Raw genomic sequence first — 19,776 nt, forward strand, 5'->3', positions numbered from 1 at the left:
AGCAATATAATTATATCACCTCCTTGTACCAGGGCTACAATCATCAGCATGATCTATGTGGTCCTGCTGGCATGCAAGTCAGACGCAGAACTGGAATTGCACGCTGCCCAGGGGTAGGTGGGGCGGGGCAGAAGGGGTAAGGACGGTCCTTGCCCAAACCCGATGTGCATTCATTCCCTAAAAGAAATGAGTATTGTGCAAACAGTCCCATGTCCCCTTTTCCCAGACAAACCAACAGCATAGCCTTGTGTACCCACTGGATGTCTGCTCTTGTTCTGTCCTGCCCGACCTCCACTCGCACTCCTCCTGCAGGCTGGGTCTTCTCCCTAGCCTTCTTTGCATTCATCCCTCATCCCCATGTGCTTCCCATTTTACCTAAATTTGTAGTCATCTGGTAGGAAGTAGCCCATCTTGCAATCGTGTCGAGCCCGGAAGATCTGCTTCAGCAAGTTCTGCTTGCTGAAACCATATCCATTCAAGACACAACCTCCAAAAAGGAGCTTCCCTCCAGCGAACATCTGTTAATGGAGAGAGAGAGAGAGAGAGAGAGAGAGAGAGAGAGAGAGAGAGAGAGAGAGAAAGTTCCCTGAGCCCATCAGCATGCACTAATAAGGCATGTGGACTCTGAAGCTCAGAGGATCAGGCCACAAGTTTTGAAGAACTTGGGCCAAATAGTAGGCATTTGGAGACCTGGGCTGGTGAATTTCCCACTTAAGTGGCCCAGTGAGATGTGGCTGCACCTGGCCCCTGACCAGGCCCTTAAGTCAGAGACCAGCTTCACCCTCCCACCTGTAACTCCTTGAGCACTTTATCCATAGCCCTCCAGCCTAAAGGACACCTCCCAGCTCAGAGGCCCCAGGCGGCTGCCCATAACTCCCAGATGACTCTGGGCCGTATATTCCTGGAAGAGAGCAGGCAGTTTGTGCGGGTCTTCTGTACCCACATCCTCCACATGTCAGTCTCCAGCAATTAGAGTTATGTGTACGGATGTTCATCGTGGTGCTATTTGTTATGGCAAGGAAAAAAGGAAGTAACCTATACATTCTATGTGTCTGTCCATAGACAGAGAAAGAATTATGAATTAAAAATCAAATGCTAACTACGGGGGAAGGAAGACAGCGGTTAGTGTAAGATATGAAAATAATAATAATTGACAATTTATCAAGGGGTCACGAGGGTGGAAGGGAGGGAGGGCAAAAAGAGGAGCTGATATCTAGGACTCAAGTAGAATGTAAATGTTTTAAAAATGATCATGGCAACATACGTACAACTATACCTGATATAATTAATGTATGGGTTGTTATAAGAGCTATAAGAGCCATCCCCATAAAATGATCTTTAAAAAAAAAGTAAAAGAAAATCAGATGTTACAAATTATGTAAAGATCTGGGGATATGTTCATGAATAATTTTAGTTACTAAAGCAGGGCCCCAAACTCTATATGAAAGAAAGCAATCGAAATGTGAGCTGGCGCCAAGCTTGAACTCTGACGTGTGTTTTTTAAAAATAACACATAAAACACAACAAAACACCATGTGTGTTTTTTAAAAACACACATAAAAACACAACAAAACCCCAAACCAGTTGCTGATTGATTCTGATGCAGGGTAGCCCGGTGTGCGCAGAGCAGAGTCACTCCATGGGCTTTTTAAGGCCACGACCTTCCAGAAGCAGATCGCCAGGCCTCTCTTTCGAGGCACCTCTAGGTAGATTCAAGCGATCAACTTCCAGTTGGTAGTCAGGGCTTAACTGTGTGCCACCCACGTACTCAGACTTTTTAGTATACAGCTTATTTAAAAGCATATGATGAAAATAAACTCATTCTCTGGGTTAGGCACCACTTGCTCCTTCAGTCTCCTGAGCTGGAGAACACGATGGGTAGGGCTGAGGAATGGGGAGGGGAGGCTGGGTGACTCCCTCCAGCAGGAGCAGATGGTGAAGCCCACCTCCCTCTTCTCTCCCATCCTTATTCCTCCCGTGCAGCAGACGCTGACAGGCCCCGGCTCACCAGGATCATGCCTTGCACAACTGCGAACTTCTTCACCAGCAGGGGCGGGTCCTTCTGGAGAGGGCTATCCAGGGCATATCGCAACAGGCGGTAAGGGTCGTGCTGGCACTGCCAAGACAGAAATGTCAGGACGTCTTAGCCCATGCCCAGCAGTTGCTGATGCGGTCCTTTGCTGCTGTCCAGTGGGTTCCTATGTTACTTGGATCCTGAGACTCTTGGCCAGGCCATTGCCTAGGCTCCAGCCACTTCCTGCCATGGGTTGTGCCCACGTGTCCTCTTTCAGGATGAGTTCACGGTCCCAGAGGAAGTGGGTCCACGACAAACACCCACTGCACCCCACCACCATTTTTTTAGGTTACCCAGTACCCGACTGTCTTCTGCCCTGGGCTGAGCCCTTGAGAGAGTTGAAGATGGAAGTCATGCTTCCGGGGTACCCCTTTCCAGTCTTAGACATCTTCCCACAGGGTGAGGGAGGGAGTCCTCCTCCCACTACCCAAAGCTGGCAACCCCTCTGGACTCTGCAGGCGGTGGCATCCAGCTCACAGGGGGCTCTCTGTAAACACAGACTGCACTTGGAAGGCCAGGTGAGGCAATATTTGGAGTCTTTTCCAAACAGTCACATGAAGCACGGTGCTCCAAAGATTAAGAATGGTGCCCCAGCTGTGTCTCAGGTGTCCGAAAGGGCACCCACCTTGATGTGTGAGCCGCCCTGGGATGCAGTGGGGGAGGCAGAGGGAAAGGGGGCACTTCGGAGTATTCGGAGGGAGCAAAGGCTGGGAAGAAAATGAGCTGACAGAAGGTGGAGGGGTAGCCCCTTCCCAGATGCCAAACCACCCTTGGCCTAATAGGATTTTCCCGAGGACCCTTCTCCAAGCTGAGTTCCATGGGGACCTTCCCAGGGACCTGGACCCACCTGGATGCAGGGTGAGGCGCGGCCCTGCTGACGGTGATTGTAGAGCGTGTCAAGCAGCCACTGGAGCTGGGCGGTTTTGGTTGGGTTCTGCACGGAGACAATCCCAAACACCAGCACCTGGCTGGGATCACGCGGCGCAGCCATAAAGCGCTCTAGCTCCACGTCAGACACCAGGGGCGCCTTCACGACACATTTGCAGCCAGCCCGGATGTCTTCCTTGCGGATGAGCTTCCTCAGCACCAGCGGACAGTCGGAGGGCGAGGCTGCCCAGGCGGTAGGGCTGCGTACCTCCTGGGTCTTGGCCCTGCAAGGGAAGTGCAGGGGCGGTGCTCAGTGGACCTGTCCTGACCTGCTCAGAGGAAAGCCCCTGAGGAGTCTGGCTGCAGGTTGGCCTTGGTTGGCCTCCACAGCGATGTGCAGTGCAGCAGGTGCGTATGGATGCTCTGACCGCTCTGGACCTCAATGTCCTCAGATGCAAGGTGGCTTTAAAGAACTACTCATTCATCCATTCACTTCTTAAGCCGAAGCATCAGCATTGTCTTTCCTTTCTCCTTCTCTTGCACCTGCACTCTACCTAAACTGGCAGCAAGCCTGTTTGCAGGGCAGGGCCATGATCTGACTGCATTTCCTGCCCTCCACCCCGACCCCTATCCAGGTGGCTCACTTGGATGCCTACTGTTACCTCCTAAGGCATCCTCATGTCTTTGCCCCTCTCAATTCTTTTTTTTTTTTTTGCCCCTCTCAATTCTACGCTCCACCCAGAACACAGAGTAATCCTCTTAAACCCAAGTCAGGTCACATTGCTCCACTCTTGGGAATCTGTCAGTGGTTTCCCCTCTTTTACATAACAAAAGCCCAAGTCCCTACAATGCCCACTGAGGATGCTCATGGTCTCCTATGCCTTTTCATGCCACTGTGTTCTCCTCTGGCTGTTCTCACCTTTGCCAAGGGCTCTCGCCCCATTGCTTCTGCTGATCCCTCTGCTTGATGTATTCTCCCTGGAAGAGCAACATGACCCACTTTCTTTCCTCCCTAGTCTCTATTCGAATGCCATCTCTTCTGCAAGGTCCACCAGGACCACCCTGTGGAACTGCAACCTCCGCTCCCAACACTCTCCCCTTCCCCCACTTTCCTTTTCTCCTTACAGTATTCCCTACCTCACACCCACTCATTTCTTTAGTTTGATGACTGTACTTCTCTATCCCGCTAGGACATCAGTTTCATGAGTTTGTGAATCTAGAATATTTTGCTCCAGTGGAGTATTCTTAGAGCTTAGTAAATCATAGCACTTGGCAGAGAGTAAAGATTAAAACATATGGAAGGGGCTTCATAGAGATGAGGAAAAACCCACAACTTACAACAGGATACATTTTAAATGGAGAAAAAGTTTAAATGTGGATAAATTAAACCATAAAAGCTTCAGTAAATAAAATGGGGAAATTATTTTGTAATCTTGAGGCGGGAAGGCCTTTATAACTATGACTAGAAAGTATAGAAATCACAATAAAAAAAGATGGATACACCAGAACCAGACAACGCAAAAATGAAGACTACAGATCAATAGCTCTTATAAATATAGATGCAAAATGCTTCTATATACTACTAGGGAACGGAATCTAACAGAATAATAAGAGAGTCATCGACTCTGACCAAATGGGATTTATTCCAGGAATGCAGGAAGGTTAAAATTAGAAAACCAATCAGCCCCAATAATATATTGCACCAACAGAGCAAAGGAAAGAATAACAATCGTTTCTATGGATGCAGAGAGAGCATTTGATAAAATCCAATACCCACCCACCCCCTTTTTAATGAAAAATTTAAAGAAGATTGAAATTTCTTCAGTATGTTTCAGGGCATATGTGAAAAGCCAGCAGCCATCCATATATTCAATAGGGAAAGACAGAGTTTTCTCTTTGACATTGGGAAAAAGAGAAGAGTACACACACTCACCACTTCTATTCAATATTATATTCAAAGCCCTAGCTAGACCAATAAGATAAGTAAATTAAAAATATACAGATTAAAAAGAAGATTATATCTTATCTCAGATGGTATGCTCCTATATAGAGAACATCTCCAGAGTCCGCAAGAAAAGTTTTAGAGCTAATAAAGGAATTTAGCACAGTTGCAGGGTACAAGGACAACAGCAGCAACAAGGAAACGATCTATTGGCTTTCCCATTTATTGGAGAGATGTTTCTGTCCTCATCAAGTCAACTTGCCATCCTTGTAAGAAACCAGGTAACCATCAATGTATGGATTTTAATTTGGAGTCTCAATTCTATTCCTTTGGTCTATGACTCTTTTGTTAGACCAATACCAGGCTGTTCTGATCCCTGTTGCTGGGTATTATGTTTTATTTCAGGAAATGTGAATTCTCCTACTTAGTTCTCCTCTTTCAATGTTACTTTTGCTACGTGATGCCTCTTTCCGTTTCAAAAGGTTAAGGACTGGATTTTCCATTTTCGTTATCAGGATTCTATAGATCACTGTGGATTTTACTGACCTCATAACAATATTAACTTTTCTAATCCAAGATTTCATTTGTTTCCTTAACATGTAAGTCTTCTTTCAGCAATATTTTATAGTTTTCATTGTCCTTCACTTCTGGGATTAAATTTATGCCTAGATATTTCATTCTTTTAGTTGCTATTGTAAATTTAATTATTTCCCTAGTTTCCCTTTCTGATATCATTGCTGGTGTGTGGGAAACTCCTAAATTCATTTAATAAAGTAAGCATCATCCTGATACCAAAACCAGGCAAACCCAAAGCCAAACTAAACCAAACACACTTCCGTTGAGCTGATTCTGGCTCATAATGACCCTATTGGACAGGGGAGAAATGCCTCTCTGGGTTGCTGAGACTAAGTCTGTACATGACGAGAAAGCTGCATCTTTCCTCCCTTGGAGAGGCTGATGGCTTCAAACTGCTAGCCTTGTGGTTTGCAGCCCAATATATAACCACCACACCACCAGGGCTCCTATAAACCAAGCAAAGACAATATAAAAATGAAAATCATAGACTAGTATTCATCATAATCATAGAAAAAATATTTCAAAAATATCCTAGCTAATAAAATAAAAATATATATAAAAATAATAATACATCACAATCAAGTAGGATTCATACCCGGCATGCAAGGAGGCTTTGATATTGGAAAAGCAATCAATCTAATCCACCACACAAATAAAGGCAATGAAAAGAACCTAATGATATCAGTCATATCAATTGTCGTAGAAAAAGCATTTGATAAAATTCAATTCCCATTCCTGACTAAAAACACTCGATAAAATATTAATAGAACATAACTAAGGGCATATATACAAAATCAGTGGTAAACAGTGTGTTCAATGGGAAGAGACTGAAAGTATTCCCATTCTGAAAGGGAAGGAGTGGTGTGTTAGTCTAGGTACATTAGAGAAACAAATCCACAGAAACTCATATGTATAATAGAGAGTTTTATATAAAGGGTGAAGGGACATCAAGAAAACATCCCTACTCAGTGCTGCCCAAGTCTACAAGTCCAACATTAGCCCATATGTCTGATACCAATCCATCTCACAAAAGTCCTCCTCCATCTCACAAAACACACGCAATGATGCTGACTGCAGGAGGAAAGCTGAATCAGTCAACGTGTAAGTATCTAAACTCTGGCAGGGATCTCTACATGGCTGCGCCAACACCCAGGGCTGCATCGGGGTAGGTCCATGTGGCTTCTCCTCAGGGATGTCTTGCAGGAAGTGATCCTTGCCAGCTGAAGCAGGGAACTGGCTAAGGCAGCTGCATCCTCGTCTGACCATCAGAAAGCAAGAGACCCAAGAACTAGAAAGGCGAGGCTCACAGAGCCATTTATCTCTCCACCCTTCAATTAACCCCACATCTTTTCCTTGGCTATGTTGGCACAATACATGTTAACTATCTCAAGCGAGGACAACCTTTATCACTTCTATTTAATACTATGCTGAAAGTCTTAAAGCTATTAGACAAGAACGAAGAACTGAATGTATTCAAATTAGCAAAGAAGTAAAACTCTTTATTTCCAGAAGATAGGATTCTATACATAGAAAATCCTAAAGATTCATCAAGAAAATTGTCAGAATTCATTGAAATATTTAACAAAGTAGTAGGGTTTTAGATCAACATCCCAAAACCAGTCACACAACTATTTCCCCAAATGGGTGATACCATCTCCTGGGGTGTTAGAGTGAGTCCGTGGTGGAGGTGGGGACTTGCAAAAGCAGTACTTGCACTTCAACCTGGATTATGCACTAGAGTACAAGGGGGTGCAGAGTAATTTTTTTTTCCTGAAAAAGGGTAGGGAGGCCAAATAAGTTTGGGAATTTATGCTTTACATGAATGAAGAGATCTCTGACAAGAAAGTCAGGAAAATGATACCATCTGGCCACCAAAAAGATTAAATACTTAGGAATAAATAAACAGAGAAACAAAAGATCTATACAAAAAACTACAAAATACTATTACAAGAAACCAAGAGACCTACACAAGTGGAAGATTTTACCATGTTCATGGATAGATGACTTAATATTGTGAAAATGTCGATACTACCCAACGTGATTTACAGGTTATAATGTAATCATGATTCAAATTACATCATCATAAAGATATGGTAAAACTAGATGACAATTTTATATGGAAAGAAAAGATACTCCAGATAGGTAAAGCAATGCTAAAGATTTCACTTAAAAAATTCATTTTATTTGGGACTCTTACAGCTCTTACGACACTCCATATATCAATTATCTCAAGCATATTTGTAAATACACTTGCATCATCATTTCCAAAACATTTTCTCCTTGAGCCCTTCCCCCTCCCTTCCCTACCCTTCTACCATTATATATCCTTGATCAATTATATACTGTTATTTTTATTTCATCTCATACATTATACAATCCATTGTCTCCATTCACCCACATTACTGTTATTTGTCCCCTAAGATTTCATTTCTTACCTCAAAACCTACTACACAGTCACAGTAGTCAAAACTGCCTGTCATTTGTACAATGACCGATCTATAGACCAGTGGAACAGCATTGAGAAACTGAAAGTAAATCTATCCTCCTCTAGACAGATGATCATCGACAAAGGGTCAAAACACATGAAATGGGGAAGAGATGCAAATCAAAACAATGAGATGCCATCATCTCACCTTAGTATTAATAACAAAACTAAGACAACAGCAAACAACAAACACTACCAAGGATATGGAGAGAACTCTCAGGCACTGCTGATGAAACTATAAAATGGTACAGCCATTGTGGCAAGTGGTATGACACTGAGCAAAAAGTTGGGAATAGAAATTCCATATGACCTATCAATTCTTCCATTTCTAGAGAAACAAGAGCTGTGAAATATATAGATAGATGCACACCCAAGTCTACCAAAGCACTATTCACAATAGCATGTGTGCGCGCACGTGCACACACACACACACACACAAGTGGAAACAACTTAAAGACCCATCAATGGAATAACAGATAAATAAAATTTGATACATACACGAAATGAAAAAGTCTGCAACATTAAGTGATAATTCTGTGAAATACATGGAATAACCTGGAAGACATTGTGCTGAAATGTCAACAGGACAAATATTGTAGGATAGCACTCTTGTAAAATCATCAAGAGATTTTCACAATGAAGAACTTTATCCAATGGCTACCAGAGGCAGAAGGGAAAGGATGGTAAATTATTTGCTAGAAGAACTTGAGTGGAAGGGAAAGCAATATGCAATAAGAAGGAGCTAAGTGAAAAATTATTTGGGCAGCGGAGGTAGGGACTGGGGAGAAAGCAATGCCCTTGAGATCAGCAGATCAACAACTGTGGAAGGAAGGTTAGGAAGCAGGAAGAGAAGTTGAATTGTGACACAGGTCTGGAAACTATCAGGTGACCCCATAGGGAGATTCAGAGCTAACATGGCTTGTCAGAGTGGCCTAGTGGTGGGCTGAAATTGCAGGTCTTTAACCCTCTAGCTCCATCAACCATTGGATTGGGCTGCCTGGGAAGGGCCTGCCCTTGGCTGAGATAGCTGTGCAGCTTGAGTTGCTTTCTGGGCGACTCACTACCAACACTCCTTCCAACAGTTGAGCAATCAGGCCTTCCTGGGTGGAACAGACCTATTGTGTCTTTTTGCATTTTGTTAAAAAATTCCCCTAGCTTTTAAATTTTAACTGGACACAATCAAAGGCATTAGTAGTGTTTATAAGACCTCAGAGATTTTTCTTTTAAAAAAATCATTTAATTGGGGGTTTCTACAACTTTTATCACCATCCATACATACATCGAGATTTTGTCTTTTTATCTACCTCCAGCCTCACCAATAGCGACTGTTGTTTTGTATCTCCAAATTTTGACTCAAGCAATATTAAATCAATTACCTGTTTATTCTCCAAAAGAATTAAAACAGAAACTCTGATCCATTATGGCCACATAGTTGGAGACTCTGTGAAGCCCTGTTCAAACAAAAATTTGAAAAAGTGGAGGAGATTCAAGAACCCAAGTTCTGGACCTCCCCTGATGAAAAGACACTTCTACCAATTATACCCTGGTATGATTCAGAGGGACGAACCACCACAAAGAACGCCCCACCACCCACCTCCATCTCAAATTCTTGGATTCTGTGTTGCTCCAGCAGGATGCCTGCAGAGCATCCAGATCCCATAGCGCTCCATATCTCAGTTGAGGAGAGGGGGAAGGCTGAACTCACACATCCTGCCTCTCGCTAACACCACAGGAGATACTCGCATATCTCCCTCGCCATACATGGGAAAAAGTAGGAATCAAGTCCACACATTAGAGAAGCAAATGTGATTGAACTTGGGTGGGAAAATTCACAGGTTCCCACAATCTAGAGTTAAGAGGATCACAGACCACTCACTGAATTCCAAGAAGAGAGAAGAGACTAAAATCAGCTTTAGGCTGACTCTCAAGACCTGACTCTCAGGACTCAAATGTGGCACTACTTCCTGGGAATACCAGGGGACAAGCCAGCCCTGGAAGAGTGCAGAATTTGGTAAGCATATGTTGAGGGAAAATCAGCACAGGAGAGCTTGAGCCTCATCTCTGAGTGAACCCAGGGTTCAAAGTGGTGTCTGACTGCCTATCAGCTTACGCCCAGAGGCAGTAAATTAAGAGATCCTGGGTCCTGTTCTGATATACAGAGTCAGTGAGTATATGTTGGGTCAGCAAGTGGGCAGTGTTTTTGCCATTCCCTTCTCAACTCCTTCATGTCAGTTGTACTGATAGAGTAGATAATGAACAGTCTAATTGAGAAGGTATTGAATCATTTGCAAAAGACAGCAAATGGTCTTAAACTTGGAAAGAAAACAATAAAAAGCAAACTAACCTCAAAGAAAATGCTAGCGCCTCAGCAAAACAAAACAGAGCAAAAATCAGAAAGAAGTCACAAAATCCTGTTAAACAGCAAGATAAAAACAAACAAAAGCAAAGAAAAATTGACAAGAAAATCCATAAACAAAAGGAAAGCAGCACAGAAAATGATCATGAGCCATGAATCCAGCACCACCATAAAATATAACAAAATGACAGCAATAAGGCCATACTTATTAATAATGACATTAGATGTAAATGAATTAAATTAACTAGTTAAGAGAAAGAGACTAAGAGAATGGATAAGAAACCACAAGCCCTTAATATGCTGCTTACAAGAAACACGTCTTAGACATAAAGCCAAGAATAGATAAAAATCAAAACATGGAAAAATATATCAAGTTAATGGCAGTCAACAGAAATCAGGAGTAGCAATATTAATATCTGGCAAAATAGACATTGAAGTAAAATCCATCATGAGAATCAAAGATGGAGGAATGCCACAATTGAGCAAGAAGACAAACCATAATAAGCATTGATGCAAATGAAAGACCTCTCAAATACATGAGTCCAATTCTTGGAGAATTGAAGGCACAAATAGACCACAATACAATATTACTAGGAGACTTTAATACATCACTTTCTAGCAAAGACAGATCAACTAGAAAGAAAATGAACAAAAATACAGAACTAAACACAATTTATCAACTTGATATCTTAGCTATATACAGAAAACTTCACCCAACAAAAGTACAATATACATTTTTCAAGTGCACATGAAATGTATGCCAGAATAAATCATGCTGCACAAAAATAAAATGTTAAACACTGAGATACTATAAACTGTTTTTTCATATCACAATGCTATAAAATTTAAAATGAACCAAAGGACAATAACCAAAAATGTAATTGGACGGTGGGCTCATACTCAACCATAGCCCTAATCTAAGAAGAATTATTTGTTATGACATGGCCCTACTTGATATCAGCCTCGTAGAGAGATTACTGAAGACATGGTTCTATAGCAAAGTGCGGTAAGAAATCAGATGGTGCTTCGCTATCAGAAAGAATAGCGTCTAGGGTCTTAAGAGCTTGTCTTCAAACAAGCAGCCATCATAGTGAGGTATCAACTAAGTACACACAGAAAAAACACAGTACCCTGTGTGATTCAAGGATTATAAATAATAAAATCCAGAGGAGGGAATGGTATCAGAGTTTATATCCTGAACATCCAGTTTATAGAAGGCTATGGATGACAGTGAAAGCTCAAGATCCATATGCAGAGTCCCCATCTGGATTAAACCTTTAGGGAATCCCCTCTGATCATAGTCCAAGGCGGTGAATGGCCTTGCTATCAGACAGAAATCGATCATGGCAGATGCAGCTAGGTTAAAACACAACACCTTGTCATTTGGTCTTCCTTTTGATCTATTTTAAATTTATTCCGTTTTAAAATATTTTCTGATTTTTTATTGAGGTTTTTCTCTGTTTATTTCAGGTTTTTTGCTTTTTCATTTTCTATCATATGATTTTATATATATATGAAACCCAGGATAAGTAAATCTATAGAGACAGTAGCTAGATTAATAATTATTTAGGGATGTTGCAGGTGAGTTTGGGGAGAAATGGGGAGCCAACAATAACTACAAGAAAAAAGAAAATGTTCTAAAATTGAGGTGAATATTGAAAAATTCTTCTTAATATTATTGTACTATTCAATTGTATGATGTGTGAATTATATGTCAATAAAAAAGAGAGGAGAAAACTTGAAAAAGTAAAAACAAAACAGCTTGGTATGTATACAATGATCAATATGTAAAACAATACATTAGAACCCAGAAATACAACCAAGCACCAACAGACACCTTGTTTTGATAAAAGGCTCAAACACATTAAGTAGAGAAGGGAGGGCCTTTTCAATAAATGGTGTTGGAAAAATTAGATCTCCATCTGCAAAAGAATGAAACAGGACCCATAATTCATACCACATACAGAAATGAACTAACGATGGATTTAAAATCAAAATATAAATCCTAGGATCACAACAATCATCAATGAATAGTAGAGACAAGCTTCAGGGCCCTAATTCAAGGCATAAATACACTACCAAACAAATTGATAATATCCACATCACCAAAGACAATCTAGATGATTGGGACATTCTAAAAATCTGACCTTTATGTACACCAAAAGAGTAAAAAAAACACAGGTGAGGAAAAATATTTGGCAGCTACATATCAGATAAAGGACTAATTTTTTAAATCTGTAGAAAACTACAACATAGTAAGAGAAAAACAAATAACCCAACCAAAAATGGACACAAGACATGAATAGACAATTTACTGAGGATGCCATCTAGGAGGTCAATAATCATGTGAAGAAATGCTAGAGATAATTAGCTATGAGAAATACAAATTAAAGTATTGTGATTCTATCTTATAGTGAAACTGTTAGCAAAATAACAAACCAAGCCAGGAGGTAGTAAGTGCTGGGGCGGATGCAGAGAGATTGGCGTGCTCATACATGGCTGGCGGAATACAGAATCGCACCACCACTATAGGGAACAGTATGGTGCTTCCATAAACAGATGTGGTGCAGATTTACCCAGTTCAACATGCCATTTGATTTTTTTGGCTGCTGTTTCCATTGTTCTTGCTGCTTGATTGTGGATCCGAGTTAAACGGTATCCGTGGCAACATCGATCTTTTCTGTCTATTGTGATGTTGTTTATTGATCTCACTGTGAGTATTTCTATTTACCTGGAGGGGTAATCTAGAATGAAGACTGTAGTCTTTGAGCTTCAAGTCTCCTTAATTTCTGCCCCAAAGGTTGTGTCTTTACATGTTACAGACTGTTAACGAGCCTTCCCCCATTTTACCTTCATTCTTTAAGGATATTTTCATTGAATACAGAATTGTGTTTTGCCAGGAGGTTTTTTTTTGTTTTTAATAAATCATTTTATTCAGAGCTCGTACAGCTCTTATAACAATCCATACATCAATTGTATCAAGCATATTTGTATATATGTTGCCATCAACTTTTCCAAAACATTTTCTTTCTACTTGAGCCTTTGGTATCAACTCCTCTTTTATTCCCTCCCTCCTCCACCTCCGACCCTCATGAGCCCTTGATAATTGAGAAATTATTTTTATTTTCCTATTTTACACCATCCACTGTCTCTCTTCACCCATGTTTCTGTTGTTCATTCCCCTGAGGGGGCGCGGGGGGAGGTTGTACATAGATCATTGCGATTGGTTCCCTCTTTCTCCTCCTCCCCCTACCTTCCCCCTACCCTCATGGTATAGCTATTTCTATTATTGATCTTGAGGGGTTTATCTGTCCTGAATTCCGTGTGTTGAGAGCTCTTATCTGTACCAGAGTACATGCTCTGGTCTAGCCAGATTTGTAAGATAGAACTGGGCTCATGATAGTAGGGAGGAGGAAGTATTCAAGAACTAGAGGAATGTCGTGTGTTTCACCTGTACTATACTGAACCCTGGATGACTCATCCCTTCCTTGGGACCCTTCTGTAAGGGGAATTCCAATTATCTACAGATGGGCTATGGATTTCCATTCTGACCTCCTTGTTGCATTAAAATGGTTGTTACTTTTGGGTTTTCTGATGTCCTATACCTGATCCTATCAACACCTCGTGATCACATGGGTTGATGTGATTCTTCCACGTGGGCTTTGTTGCTTCCCTGCAAGATGACTGCTTGTTTACTTCCAATCCTTTAAGACCCCAGACATTATGTCTTCCATTAGCCAGACACCATCAGCTTTCTTTACCACATTTACTTATGCACCCATTTTGTCTTCAGCGATCGTATCAGAAAGGTGAGCATCACAGAATGCCAGGTTATTAGAACAAGTGTTCTTGTGTTGAGGGAGGCCTAAAGTCCATCTGCTACCTTAATACTTAACCTATAAATACATGTACATAGACCTAGATCCCTATTGTTATATAGTAATATATTTACATATGTACATGCCTATGTTTATACCTCTATAAATATCTTTTGCCTCCTAGTCCTTTCCTCTATTTCCTTTTATTTTCTTCCTGTCCCACTATCATGTTCAACCTTCATTTGCCTCTCTGTACTTCCTCTCATCTACACTATACTTGAATGAACACCACTAGGCATTCTATGTCCTCCTTGCCATCAACTTTAGCTCTCTTGTTGTTCCTTGTCCCTGGGTTTGTTGGCTACCCCCTTCTTCTCCCCCACCTCCTTCTTTCCCAGGTCCCTCCCAGAACTGTTGGTTCTGTTGTTTTCTCCTTGGGATTGTTTATCCTGCCTATCTTATATAGATAGACAAGAGAGAGAGAGAGAGACTAGCCTATGAATAGTTCCAGGTCTGTCTGCTGACCCTAATGAATGTTCTCTGATCGGGTCTGATGCAGTGCCATGCCCTGTACCCTGAGTCTGAAGTCTTATTTTCAGAATTATTTGGGGACTTTGCTGTTTTGCTCCCCTTGCTGCTCTGTGGTGCTGCTTTCGTGTTACTGCCTCGTATATGTGTGTTGGTGGGGGGTGGGGAGCAGGTAGGGATCAGACCCATAGCACTGTGGGTCAGTAAGGGGACATCACTGACAGTTTTTGTTTTTAATCTATTTTCAGCAACTTAAAGATATTGTGCCACTCATTTGCATCATTGTTCCTCTATATGAAATGGTCTGCAAGGTGCGGTGGGTTTGTGTTGTTGTTGCTGCTGTTTGTGCTTGTTATTTTAAGACTGTTTTCCCCCCAGCAGCTTGATTTTGGTAACCTGGGCTATGGTTTCATTTGGGTCTATGTGAAGTTAGTGAGCTTCTTGAACCTGTTCATGTATGTTTTTCACCAACATTTTAGAAAAGTGTGGTCAGCATTTCTTCAAATGTGCTTTGGGCATCAGTTGATTTCTCCTTACCAAAAGCAAAGCACCAATGGCCCTTTCGGTGTTGTCTGTGAGGACCAGAAAGCAAGCTGACATTTGCTTTCAGTTCACTTGAGCAAGACCACACTTGAGTAAGGACCGAAAGAGACCACCTGGGACCTAATGTTGACGAGTCTCAAAGGCTATGCTATCATCTAACATGACTAGTGGCCAAGGGAATAAAGATGCCAAGCGCAGGGGCTCAGAGGAATTCCTGGTGGCTGAGAACATTTGATCTCAGAAAGGTAGAGTAAGTACTCTTGGGACATGGAAGCTTCACACTGAGACTCCTGCCAACCTCACCCTGTGTCTCTTCCTTTCTCTTGCTGCTGTCTTACATTTGTAAGAGTAAGTCTGGTATACTCCCCATGATATTCGGTGACTTGTTCCAGTGAAGTATTGAACTCAAAAGCACAGTGGGAGCCAGCAGGTGAGGACGTGAGGATGTTTTGTGAACTCCTCGCTTGTGAGTGTCAACCCGGAGGGGTGGTGTGAAACTGTGGCCAGCAGACAGGGCAAAAAGTTGAGGTATCCTGTGGATTCCCATTGTTTATGGTTGGTGTTACCTTATTTAGGAGTTGGAAGAACTATATTCTTTTAATTTGCGAGCTATGGGCTAGCTAAAGTTGGAGAGAGTATCCTGCACAAGTGAGAATGGAGAAGTGGGAAGATGAGGCTGATGCACACGTTGTGGATTGGATTTATGCGGATCTTTACCACATGGTAATCGGGAAAGATGGGGATTACTCACTTTGCCTTTATGTAGCACGTTGTTCTAGAGAGCACTGAAGCTTTGTTCATTTTCCCCTTCTCTGTCCTTCAGATTGGGTAATTTGTATTTCTCTGTCTTCACATTCACTGAGTCTCTCCTATATAATCTGCTATAGAAATGATCCAATAAACTGTATTTCTCATCCTGAAAGATTTTTTTTAATATTTTCTGTTTCTTGGTTAAGTGTGTCTTTGTATTCATTTCACAAAGCATGGTGATAATAGTCGAAATCTTTATTTGATCATTTCAACATCTGCATCATCTCAAGGTTGGCATCTGTTGATAAAAATCTGTTGATGGATTTTTCTAACTATTGGTATATAAAATAAATGTGGACTATGCCCATTTTATAATACATCGTATTTTGGTATATTGTCAGACTCCATCTAGGGATGTTAACTTGTGTGTGCAGTCATTTTAGCTATCAGCTGGTTATATTCAGACTATGTGTCCTGTCTTTCCTCTGTGGGTGGCAACTTCAATGTCAGTTAAATTTTAAAGATCCTTTACAATACTGTTCAGGTATGCTCCTCATATGTACTAAGTGAGGATTCACTTGGCATGTGGACTGGTAGTTCAGTCCTCCGGTCTGTTACACTTTCTGAAAGGGGATGTTCTGTAATTATACCAAACTTCGTTACAGCGCCTGCTTTAAAGCTGTTTATGACAGGACCTCAAAAACCCAGGAAAATAGGATCAAAAGATGATGACATTTTCCCACAAAGTTTTCCAAGCCCCTTGCATATTCACAGTTTGAACATGAACTTAGGACTTAAGCCAGTCCTTCTCTCTCCTCTACCTGATGTTCCCCATATTTCCCAGAAACCTTGCTTATAGTCATTGGCTTTCTTACACCAGTTTGCCATGTCTGAGCCAGCTCGTAGGGTGAAGTGACAAAATAGAAGAAATCCCCCCCCCCCCAAAATATCAGAGATTCTACTCACTTTCGCTGCACACGAGGAGACCCTTTTTCCTGGTTCATAGATCCAGATGCAAGGTTTTCTCTCAAGCCATTAATGTCACTGCCACGGAAGTGCAATTCGGTCACTGGGATTGACCTTAGGGGCAAAGCCAACAAAGAAAAACGGGGAAATATATTGAGACTCTCCCCACATGTCATTGTTTTCTTTCAATACTTTGAAGATGTCTTTCTGTTGTTTTCTGTTGACTATAATTTCTGTTAAGATGCCAGCTCTCTTACTGTTCCCCCTTGGAAGACAATCTATCTGTTTTTCCCCATGATTTTTTTTTCTCTCTTTACCTTTAGTTTCATTGGCTTTTCAATGATATGCCTAGATTAAGCTTTCATTGTATTGATCCTTTTTGTAGCATTGAACTCACCTTTCAATAGTCCAGGACATTTCTCAACCAATATTTAGTTACATATTGATTTTGTCTTTCTCCGACTCTTCCTTGTTTTCTTCTCTGTCTGGAATTCTAAGTATACCTTTTCACTCAATTTCATATATATCTTTTACTTTATTCTATATTTCCACCCCTTTTCCCACTATGGGCATTTTCTTTGATCTGTCTTCTAACTTTTGAATGGTTTCTTTGTGTCTTATCTACTCTTAAATTCTTAATTTATTTTGCTAATTTCTAGAGGTTCTATTGGAGTCTTTTACATTGTAATTCTCTGCTGAAATTCTCCATTTGGTCTCCTATTTTTGTACATAATCACATTACTTTTAAATATGTGTCAGATAAAGCCAATATCTAGATTCTTTGTGGGTCTGTTTCTCATAGTTTTCAGATGGTTCCTGCCTTTTTGTATACCTGATCTTTCTCTCTCTGTCTCTCTCTGTCTCTCTCTGTCTCTCTCTGTCTCTCTCTCTCTCTCTCTCTCTCTCTCTCTCTCTCTCTCTCTCTCACACACACGCACACACACACACACGAGGGGTATCCAAAATAAACTGGAATTCTTACAAAACAACCTTATCACCTTCAAAGTACTTTCCATTACATTTAATACTTTTGTCAAATCTGTGATTCCATTCTTGGAAACATTTTTCAAACTCATCTGTTTGGATGGCTGACAGCACCTCCCTAGTTTCTTTCTTAGCCTCTTCTAAGTTGTCAAATTGCTGTCCTTTCACGTCCCTCTTCAACAAGAGGAAGTCGCAAGGATCAAGGTCAGGTGAATTCAGGTGCATGGAGCAAGAGAGGCAAGGTGTTTTTTGCCAAAAACTGGGCATTGAGAAGGTTATGTGAGTAGGTGCATTGTTGTGGTGGTAAAGCCAGTCTCCTTTTTGCCACAAATCAGCCCTTTTTTTGTCAGACATTGTTATGCTATCTTTTCAGAACCTCTAAATAGAAGCATGATTAACAGTCTGACCGGTGGAATTCCAAATGCATTTTTGTCTGTTCAGGAAGCTGACAGACATCCAGAATGAGGTTTGTCACCAATTGACATTTCGGCTTTTTTGAAAGACGAAAACCACTCATACACTTGAGTTTTTCCCATAGTGCTGCCCTTGTAAGCTGTGTTCACCGTCACAACAGTTTCTGTGGCATTTTTCTGGAGCAGGAAACAAAATTTCACAGCCACATACTGTTTTCTTAAATTGGCCCTCACTAAAAAATGAGGTTTGAGCGAATCTGCTTTTATTAAAAAATTCACTGTGACCAGAGAGAACCTTCCCAGGTGATGCCACTGGGTGCACTAAGTAAGTTGCTTGATGCTCACCTAGCGGAGGGAGTGGTGGTAAAATGTGTACTAGGAAATTTTCACCTGGTGGAGCTATTTTCCATCTTTTTATTTGTTTTTTGGGGGGCACGGTATATATTTATTATTATTATTATTATTGAAAGACTTCTTGTTATGAATTGGGTGAATATTTAGAGAGCAAATAATCACTTTTAGATTCAATAATTCATTCACATTGTTTCACCTCATTCACTGTAATCCTTTCAATATAACATCACTATCCTTCTTCCACCCAGTTTTTCCTGCTCCCAATCCCTCTCATTCCCTAACCCTTCTCAACGTTGTTGTTGGGTAAATATTGACCCTTTGATCTCAAATGGTTGCTTATTCTAAGGTGTGAATACTTCATTGGTATTATTGTTCCTCTTTCAGTCTTATTGTTTGCCTGAAAATTGATCCACAGAGGTGAACTTAGTTCCAGACCATAAAAATGTCTAAAGATGTCTTGGAGGTTTCATTAGCTTTTCTCTGACCAGTAATCCTGGTCTCTTTTATGATTTTGAATTTTGTTCCACATTTTCTTCCACCTTTTCAGGATCTTTTCATGTGATCACTTTCTGAGCAGTCAATACCATTTCAGGGGTGTGATGTTTTCTTATTAGTCTACTGAACAAATTATGCCCAGGTGTCTTTCAATTTTTATCACTTTCCTTTCTCTGAATTGGGAGATATTAATAGTTACACCTTAGATGGCTGCTCACAGGTATTTACGGCCCCCAACTCTGCTCATTAAAGTACAGTGTAGAGCATTGCCTTTGTAAAATATATTATGCCAATTAACCTCATTGTTTCCTAAGACTACTGTCCTGCACTCAGAGGCCCAACAAATCATTCCCTTAAGGCATTTGGTATATCTAAGAAGTTCTCATACCACCCCTGAAAGGCCCGTCACAATCATGGATATATTTGCGACAAAGGCATACACATATACAAATATCTTCTTAACAAACTCACAAATATTTGAGAGTGTACTCCCACTCTCCCTCCAAAACCTGTTCAGCCTGCATGTCTATCCAGCATCTTCTTGTAGATTACTACTGTGGCAAGATTTGTACATAACAGTATTTACCTTTGTTGCCTGCAACTCTTACAAACCTCCCAGCATCTT

At 41.2% G+C, this 19,776-nt stretch overlaps 1 protein-coding gene across 1 annotated transcript in view; it reads right to left on the reverse strand.

The window, feature by feature from the left end:
* Nucleotides 1-371: 371 nt before the first annotated feature.
* The window catches only part of C5H3orf20 (chromosome 5 C3orf20 homolog), a 104,941-nt gene continuing 85,536 nt past the window's right edge, over nucleotides 372-19,776 (reverse strand). The window contains exons 11-13 of the mRNA XM_075550893.1: nucleotides 2,922-3,225; nucleotides 2,009-2,116; nucleotides 372-518 (exon numbers count right to left, since the gene is read on the reverse strand). Of these exons, the coding sequence (XP_075407008.1) occupies nucleotides 372-518; nucleotides 2,009-2,116; nucleotides 2,922-3,225 (559 nt within the window). The remainder of the gene's footprint in view (nucleotides 519-2,008; nucleotides 2,117-2,921; nucleotides 3,226-19,776) is intronic.

The sequence above is a fragment of the Tenrec ecaudatus genome, chromosome 5 (assembly GCF_050624435.1).
Source record: "Tenrec ecaudatus isolate mTenEca1 chromosome 5, mTenEca1.hap1, whole genome shotgun sequence".
NCBI lineage: Eukaryota > Metazoa > Chordata > Mammalia > Afrosoricida > Tenrecidae > Tenrec > Tenrec ecaudatus.